The sequence below is a fragment of the Anguilla rostrata genome, chromosome 5, assembly GCF_018555375.3.
Source record: "Anguilla rostrata isolate EN2019 chromosome 5, ASM1855537v3, whole genome shotgun sequence".
In the NCBI taxonomy this organism is placed as follows: Eukaryota; Metazoa; Chordata; class Actinopteri; order Anguilliformes; family Anguillidae; genus Anguilla; species Anguilla rostrata.
The window spans coordinates 4042571-4052667 of record NC_057937.1 but is presented as its reverse complement, the minus strand read 5'-3'; the positions used below and the strand labels follow the sequence as shown (position 1 = coordinate 4052667).

The window sequence follows — 10097 nt, the reverse complement described above, 5'->3', positions numbered from 1 at the left end:
GTATTTCATTGGTTCCAACACACCAGACAAGATCAGTAAAGGTAGAAAAGATTTGAATCCAAAACAAATACGTAAATGTGAAAAACCAAACAGGTCCATGGAAATAAAATATTCACTAGGCTCGCAGTATAATGGGCGAGACATTGTTAAACGAGGGCGCGCCAACTAGGTGAACTTTTTTAATTTAACAGGATGACAGTAAGCTCCATTTGGCAATGGTTTCACAGTCCTGACTCATGGGGGAGAATGTTTTTGGGACCGGATGTATAGGAGTTGCTGTTGCAGTGTTGGGCTGCAGCGTAAACCCCACTCCCACAAATCTCTGGGTGCTGCCCAGAGAGAGGGAGAGAGAGGGGAAATTGTGCCTGGCCCGGTTCCATCACAACATCCCGTCGGATCTGTACTGTGCCAGCCTGGCCATCAAAAAGAGAACGGGCAAATACCAGCACGTAGGTGGATCAGTTCCAGAGAAGGTTTATCCCCGTCAGCCCGGGGCGGGGGGGGGGTGTGCACAAGCAGGATCACAGAAAAACCCAGAACGGCCATTTCTCTTTCCTTCAGTCCATGAGCAGTAATCTGTTGTCAGTAACTTGCCTTGCGAAAACCCCCCTCAGATCTTGAATTTTAATTAGGCTCTGGTCCTAGGCTGATCCAGATCCAAAAATTATAACTCTCCGCTTCTGCCTCCAGTTCAATCCGGGCAGAGGTACAGTCGGAGGTTTTCCCCCATCTGCTGCTCTAAAACCAAATAATTCTAACTGCCCGTTGTCCTTGTGAGATTCGGTGCCTGGAGACGGGGGGGCCCTCCTGTAAGGCCTAGGATTTTGACGCTGCACAGAATTACAGTTACCCCAGAGAAAACTCTCCACCCTTCAGCCTGTTACTGCTTTCTTCCATTGAACCTGCTCAACAACCTGCTGGCCCAATTACTGGCTTTTCCTGTGGGGCATTTGAATTAGAGCTGAACTTGTTTTTGTTCTTTGTTTTTTTAGATAAGGGTTACATGCGATTGATCGAAGCGTCACTTCATGACAGTGGGGGGAACTACCACGGACCCTTTGAATTGACGGGAGTTTTTTAAAGCTCGCTGTCTACATATTTATTTATTTTCTTTAAATTCTCCTTATAATTCAGTTCACAAGTTTCTACATTTTATTTAACTCAATTTTAATTAATGTTTTTATCATTCCAATCCCTAGGTTAACCTCATATCCCCTTTTGCATATGACAGGAAAAACCAAAGTGTACCCTTTATTATAAAAACCCAAATGCTTCAGGTGTTTTAAATAATCCCCAAACACACACCAAGGACCAGGTAGCCAACTCTAGTGCAGGAGGCGAGTTGGCTATTCAACATCTAATTGCACACAGGAGAGATTTCTTTTTAAGTTATATTTTTAACTTTTTTGCAGGATCTGAGTTGGGAGTGTGAGAAAATGTGTGAGCTGGAAAAAAGTGACAGTTTGCCCATTAATTTAAAGTGAAATTCTGCCGTTTGCATTACTTGCAGGTTTGAATCCATGAAGCCAAATGAATAAACCCTTTATATTTTCACCTTAATATAAAAAAAATTTCAGTGACTGATATCTTGTTTTATAACCAGGGGAAAATAATGCTGAACAAACCAATTCAACTTTCTCAAGGAAATTCACATAATCACAAACTATAATCACAAACTTGGTCTCGCTAAGTAATATTTTTGGCGACAATGAATTTTATCCCATGCTATGTTGCATTTCAAAGCATGGGACAATACTTTCTTCAGTTTTGCCTCTACATGTTTTCCTGCAGCAACATGTCAATGAGATTCGAGCAGTGTGGAGCATGTCTTTTGACAAGGTGACATCAACCAGCCAAGCAACTCCTCATCTGTCATTTTTCACAACACCAACCAGTCGGAAACCAAGCCGCAATAAGGTTGTGGGGACCCCGCACACTCACTGTGCCTCCCGCTGTATAGGCCTTTGGAATGGCCATCGTCTCCTGCCAGTTAACGAGCCCCAGCCGTGTTGCAGTACGTTCTTTCTGGGTTCCCTTCGCCCGGTGTGAGATGTTGCTGTGTGGTTCCACCCTTAAGGAACCCGGCACAGAAAGTGGGGCTACCCCCCGACAGTACAGAATCCCACATCTGGGCAGGGTGCAGCTCTGATGTTGAGGCAGAATCTAAAAAAATGTATATATATATAGTTTTTCTACTTTTTTAAGTGTTCTTTTACATACATTAAAAATCCTTATGGTAGGCTAAATTTTGGGTTTGGGAGTGGGGGACAAACAATAGTTACTTTAAAAGGGCTCTCCCACCGGTTCACGCAGAATTCAACCACACAGCAAGGCTGCGTCCACACGACAACGTTCACTCACCTAATTCTACCACATCCCCACAAAAAAACCCATAAAAACTTTTCGGTAAAAACCCATCATGCAGACGACGAAGACACAAACAGCCCCCAAGACCAACTTTATCAGCCAGTTGCGCCCCAAAACGTTTTAAAATCAATAAAAAAAGCACACCCCCCGCTCTTCCAGGCAGGAAATCATCCCAATTCTTTTATGTCCACACGTACCAATTTGTAGCGCTATACGGTTCAGAACGCTATTTTTTACCTACCAAAAAAAAAATCATTTTTTTAATAAGTATGACCATTGTTCTATCGGAAAAAAATACCTCATATGCAAAAGCGGGGGAATGTAAAAGGGACTAAGGGATAATAAGGACACCCCGGGGTTTTAAAAAAAACCACACCTTCCCTTTAACAGGTGCTATTGAGACATTTCTTTGTATTTTTTTGGAAGTCTATTTTTGTGAAATTTTTATACACCCTTTTTCGCTAGCCGAGGCCGCGGGCAAAATAATAAAAATGCATTTTACACCCCGAATGACTAACACCCCTTTTTTAAAAAACATTCAAGGTGATCCTGCCAAACCGCTATTTCTCGAGAAGGAGCTTACATCACAGTAAGTTTTCATACAGAAGGATTTCATTTAAAAGCTATCGCCTTTGGACAAAAGGATAGCCATTTGAAAACAGAGGGTGAGTTTTTTCCCCAAAACATTCAAGGCTAAATTTTTGTGGGAGATTGAAAACAATAAATTGGGGTTTTGGACTTTGTGTTTACTGTAGCGAAAATTAATAGCAATCACAAATTTAATTAGCCCAATTATCCGACGCTTAAGGACATTCAAGCTCACACGAAGAATGACCATGATTTAAAGGGGAAAACATTGATCGGGTTGTTATTGTTTTGAAAGAAAGCATTTCAAACATTGTATGGGCGCGAACTGAATTACCCGATGGATTTTTTTCAGCGTCCCAAAAACGTCTTTGCAAAAATTTTTGGTCGGTGCGATTTTCTATTGTTTTTTTTTCGCGGGGAACTTAAATGCAACCTCTACATGGTAAGATTTTCTCCTTTTTACAACGACAACGATGTCAAAATACTTTTTTAAAATAAAGCCTCCACTCCACATTTGTTTTTTGAAAAATATTTTCAGAGCCTAATAACCTTTACACAATTACCAATTTTTGGGAAATTAGTATGCAATTTAAAAGGGCTAATTATAATATTTCTGCCCTGCATTTTTTCCAAAATTTTTATCTAAAGCAATTAAAAAATTTGTTGTTTTTAACCTTTAAGGAAAGATCCCAAACATGTCAAAAAATGTGAAATTACTGGGAAAAATTTTTAATTGAGATTCTAAAAAGAAATGCTGATGTCAAAATCACTACTGGTAGTAGCAATGGGTCCACAAACTATTTAGGTTTTTGAAATAAATAAATAAAAATAACTTTAAAAAAAATACTTCAAAGGATTAATCACGAAATAGTTTTTTTGCCCCTGGGACAGTTGGCGGAGGAATGGTATGCGAGGGGATTTCAGTGTTTAAAAACGCTATCAACCGGTCACTTTAGTCAATATCATGGGCTGCAGAAATATACCAAATAGTATTAGATAAACCGGGGGAAAATTCCGCCTTTAAGAAAATGTCCACACCAACTGCAGTGAGTACACGGGCACACGCTATTTTTTACTTTACAAAAAAACAAATAAAATAAAATTGCTAAAAAACGATATTATATTGTATAAACATTTTCATATCGAGAATATTTTTTTTAAATATAAGCAATTTTTAATTCGATATAAAAGCTCAAAAGTAGCAACTTAAGTAAACATATTTATAATTAATTAAAATTCAACAAACTACAACTTTATTATGAAAATAAATGGGAAAAGTTTTAAAGGGGGAGCTGTCCGTTACAGGGGGAAAAAAACCCCCTACCTGGGGGAAAAACTTGATTTATGGTCATTTAGCTATAACTTCACAGGCAGTCAATAAATTTGGTGACTGTGGGTTAAATACTGCCACCAAGTGCTTATTTGAAGCGCATGAGGGAAGGTAGAAACTATCTCGTGAGTCATCGAGTAATGACAGTGCAAAAAAGTACAGTGTTTGACGCATGCAAACATGGAAGTTAGTCAACTCATTAAAACACTTGAATTGAGCCACAATAAAAATAATAATTTACTGTTAGACAACTACAGCAAAATATTCTTCAGAACCCCTTGAGCTTATATTTTTTATTGCACTCTTAAAATGTATTGACATTTTTATTTTTATTACTACCTTTTTAAATTTTTTTTTATTCGTTTTTGTCGCTTTGTCCATGTACACCGATTGCACTTTTATAAGTTTTTATGACATTCTTTGTAAAAGCAAAGATTCAATGGGTTTGGGAACTTTAACTTTTAACCTCACCATTGGGCCCCCACCATCTGCTGGCCTAGATGGAAAAAGTATCATGAGGCTTGGAACTGATTGAATTGACGCATGTTATATGTTTTGGTACAAAACCTACCTTTCTGCTTGGGGGTATGCGGTAGGTGGGCACAATTTGCATTTAATTTTGTTTCACACGCTGATGCTGTATTAGTCGGACATCAAGAACTGATACTTTAAAAAATGTTGAATTTAAAATTCTAGTTTTCTTTTTAAAATCGAATTTTATTTTCAAAAAAAATACAGGGCCCATTTAACACGTATGACACTATGAATGCTGGTGTTTTAAATTGCTTAACAATGGAGACCTCTGTGGGGGTAATCTATGAAATGCACTGGTAGACGCATGTATGCATCTTTAGCCATGACATCCTTATATATTGTAAGAATGCCTTGGCTTTTAGAAAATGGGAAAAAATGCATACTGGTTTGAATTTTACTTATTAATTGGGAATAAGACAGTGTTCATCATTAAATGATCTATGAAACAATTTTTAATTGTAATTCAGTTTATTATTTTCACACTTTCCCCAAAATTATTCAGTGTAAATAGCTAAAGGGACAGGGTTTTCAAAGCCACATTTCTGGGGAGTTTTTTAAAAATATGGAAACACAATGTGATCTACTTGAACTGATGTGCTGTTGCTTTATTTCCGGCACAACATCACACTGTAATTCAGGAGACCTTAAATATTTGTCCTACAATTCAAAATCACTGTTTAACAGACGTAATAAATGTTATGTTTTTTGACCACAAGAGATTGGTCCATAGAAATGCGCTCGTATTGATTAAAAGGCACTTTATCTTCACTCCACATACATCAATTCAATGTTGGCAACAAAACTGCACATATCAGATCAGAGGAAAGAACTTACTGGGAATTTACCTGAAAAGTCATCTCTGTGGGCGCGGCTACTGATGTGGGCCTCTTTTGCTATTTTAGATGGTTTCCCTCTGTATGTCATGGCATTAAAACCAGAAGAGAATTAAGGGTCTTAGTGACCGTGGGTAAGTAGGCTATATATTTCTTTTGCCTCCAATGGCAAATATTTGTGGTTCTGTCCTAACGGGTAAAATGCAACGCAATACTTAGAACGTGTGTATGCTACAATTAGCACAACAGAAAAATCTTCCATAAAATGAAATAAAAATAGCATCAGAAAATGTGTATAAAACATCATTTTTTAAACATTATTTTGAAACTGCGCATCACTATGGATATAATATTTCATAGAACAGGGTTATTTAAAAAAATACATTAAATATACTGTTAAATACATTGTCACCTTAAATTACATTACAGGACAGTGTAAATGTCTGTAACTTTCAGACATACTCATTAAGCAGCTGGAAATTATTTTAAATAATTTATTTAAATAAATAGTAACAATATTATTTAGCAAAATAATACACTGACATTTATCTCATGGTTGCAAATCACAGGACATGTTATAACATTACGTAATGTGTAAATAAGAGCCTAATATCATGATGCGAGTACAACTGAATATTTTTATTCGACGACAGTCTACATCTGCTGGCAAATCAGTGGAGCCAACGGACAACTGTAAGTATAATGAATTTTAGTTTCTCATTTCAAATTAAAGATTGAAATTAAAAATGACCTTCAAAAATAACATTAAAAATTTTTAAATATATATATTTCAGAATGAACATAACATTTGAGAATGAGGCTTCAACAAAAGAACCACAAAAAACAACAAGAGCTGCTATATATACAAATGAAAATTACACAAAAACAAGTTCTTCAACAAATGCAGCAACAACAGAAGCTACAACCACAACCACTCGTCCCACACCGACAGCTGAAGCTCAAACGGCTACAACTAAACATACGACCCGCATAGCTACTCAAACAACAATAACACCATCTACAATTGGGGCTGAAACTACAACTACTGCTCCCACAACAAAAACTGTTCCACCTACATCGGTCCACACCACATCACGTACACCACCTAAAACAGAAGCTCCAACCACAACCAATCATCCCACACCGACAGTTGAAGCTCATAAGACTGCAACTAAACCGACCACCACCATAGCTTCTCAAACAACAATACCACCCACTACAATTGGGGCTGAAACTACAACTACTGCTCCATCAACAACAGCAGTTCATACCACATTAGGTACTCAAGCTACATCAGAAGGTCCAACCACAACAACTCGCCCGACACCGACAGCTGAAGCTCAACGACTACACAAAACCACCACCACCATCGCAGCTCAGACAACAATACCACCTTCACAAGCAGCTAAACTACAACTATTGCCCAACAAAAAAAACTGTTCCACCAAAACAGCTTCAACCAATTAGGTACTCCAGCTAACAGAAGTCAACCACAACAACTCTCCCACACCGAAGCGAAGCTCAAACGACTACAACAAACGCCCACCATGCTTCAAACAACACCACCTCACAATGCGGCTAAACTACAAACTTGCTCCCACAACAAAAACTGTCCACCCACATTAGTACTCAGCTACACAGAAGGCAACCACAACAACTCTCCACACCGACAGCTGAAGCTCAAACGACTACAACTAAACCTACCACTTCCATAGCAGCTCAAACAACAATACCACCTTCAAGAGCTCAAGCTACAACTATCGCTCCAACAACAAAAACTGTTCCACCAACAACAGCAGTTCATACCACATTAGTTACTACAGCTACATCAGAAGGTCCAACCACAACAACTCGTCCCACACCGACAGCTGAAGCTCAAACGACTACAACCAAAACAGCCACCACCATAGCTTCTCAAACAACACCACCTACTACAATTGGGGCTGAAACTACAACTACTGCTCCATCAACAACAGCAGTTCATACCACATTAGGTACTCCAGCTACAACAGAAGGTCCAACCACAACAACTCTTCCCACACCGACAGCTGAAGCTCAAACGACTACAACCAAAACAGCCACCACCATAGCTTCTCAAACAACAAACCACCTACTACAATGCAGCTAAACTACAACTCGCTCCACAACAAAACTGTTCCACAACAACAGCAGTTCATACCACATTAGGTACTCCAGCTACAACAGAAGGTCCAAACCACAACACCTTCCCAACACGACAGCTAGCAGCTAAACCTAAACGCACCACCATGGCTGCTCAGACAACAATACCACCTTCTATGACAGCAGCTCAAACTACAACTATCGCTCCAACAACAAAAACTGTTCCGCCAACAACAGCAGTTCATACCACATTAGGTACTCCAGCTACAACAGAAGCTCCAACCACAATGAATCTTCCCACAACAACAGCTGAAGCTCAAATGACTACAACTAAAACTGCCACCACCATAGCTGCTCAAACAACAATACCACCTACAACAATGGGGGCTGAATCTACAACTATCGCTCCAACAACAAAAACTGTTCCACCTACAACAGCAGTTCATACAACATTAGGTACTCCAGCTACAACAGAAGCTCCAACCACAATGAATCTTCCCACAACAACAGCTGAAGCTCACATGACTACAACTAAAACTGCCACCACCATAGCTGCTCAAACAACAATACCACCTACGATTGCAGCTCAAACTACAACTATTGCTCCAACAACAAAAACTGTTCCACCAACAACAGCAGTTCATACCACATTAGGTACTCCAGCTACAACAGAAGGTCCAACCACAACAACTCATCCCACACCAACAGCTGAAGCTCAAATGACAAGTAAACCTATCACTCCCATTGCTGCTCAAACAACACCACCACCTACCACAATGGGGGCTGAATCTACAACTATTGCTCCAACAACAAAAACTGTTCACACACAACAGCAGTTCTAACCACATTAGGTCTACTACACAAAGCTCAACCACAAATCTCCACAAAGTGAAGCTCAACGACCACAACAAACTGCACCACCATCTCTCAAACCAACACCACTTGCTGAAGTACTCAACACTTGCCACTACAACAAAACTGTCACCACAACACTCAACCCATTAGTACTCAGCTACAACAAGTCAACACAACCTCACCAACCAATACCTCAAACGACACCATGCAGTCAACAACCACTCAACTGAGCTGAACTCAACTATCCCACAACAAAAACTGTTCCACCAACAACAGCAGTTCATACCACATTAGGTACTCAGCTACAACAAGGTCCAACCACAACAACTCTTCCCACACCGACAGCTGAAGCTCAAACGACAACTAAACTACCCCACCACCATAGCTGCTCAGACAACAATACCAGCTTCTACGACAGCAGCTCTAACCACAACTATCGCTCCAACAACAAAAACTGTTCCACCAACAACAGCAGTTCATACCACATTAGGTACTCCAGCTACAACAGAAGGCCCAACCACAATTAATCTTCCCACGACAGCTGAAGCTCACATGACTACAACTAAAACTGCCACCACCATCGCTGCTCAAACAACAATACCACCTCAACAGCAGCTAAAACTACAACAATCGCTCCAACAACAAAAACACTTCCTCCTACAACAGCAGTTCATACAACATCAAGTACTCCAGCTAAAACAGAAGCTCCAACCACAACCACTCTTCCCACACCGACAGCTGAAGCTCAAACGACTACAACTAAACCTACCACCCCCATAGCTGCTCAAACAACAATACCACCTTCTAACGATGCAGCTCAACTACAACTATGCTCCACAACAAAACTGTTCCACCAACACAGCAGTTCAACCACATTAGTACTCCAGCTAAAACAGAAGCTCAAACCACAAGACTTCCCCACGAACAGCTGAAGCTCAAACGACTACAACTAAAACTGCACCACCATAGCGCTCAACAACAATACCACCTTCACGATTGCAGCTCAAACACAAACTATTGCTCCAAAAACAAAAACTGTTCCACCAACAACGCAGTTCATACCACATTAGGTACTCAGCTACAACAGAGGTCAAACCACAAACTCTTCCACACCGACAGCTGAAGCTCAAACGACTACAACCAAAACACCACCACCAAGCTGCTCAACAACAAACCACCTTAGAACACAGCTCAAACTACAACTACTGCTCCCACAACAAAAACTGCTCCATCAACAACATCAGTTCATACCCCATTAGGTACTGCAGCTACAACAGAAGGTCCAACCACAACAACACATCCCACACCGACAGCTGAAGCTCAAACGACTACAACCAAAACAACCACCACCATAGCTGCTCAGACAACAATATCACCTTCTACGACAGCAGCTCTAACCACAACTATCGCTCCAACAACAAAAACTGTTCCACCAACAACAGCAGTTCATACCACATTAGTACTCCAGC

General features: G+C 40.0%; 2 protein-coding genes across 2 annotated transcripts in view; both read left to right on the top strand.

The window, feature by feature from the left end:
* The window catches only part of LOC135256028 (mucin-5AC-like), a 181088-nt gene that overhangs the window by 101461 nt on the left and 69530 nt on the right, over window positions 1–10097 (top strand). The gene's annotated exons all lie outside the window — the stretch shown is intronic.
* The window catches only part of LOC135256003 (mucin-2-like), a 9088-nt gene continuing 6909 nt past the window's right edge, over window positions 7919–10097 (top strand). Inside the window, exons 1-2 of the mRNA XM_064337877.1 lie at window positions 7919–8448; window positions 8941–9152. Coding sequence (XP_064193947.1) covers window positions 7920–8448; window positions 8941–9152 — 741 coding nt within the window. The 5' untranslated portion in view covers window position 7919. The remainder of the gene's footprint in view (window positions 8449–8940; window positions 9153–10097) is intronic.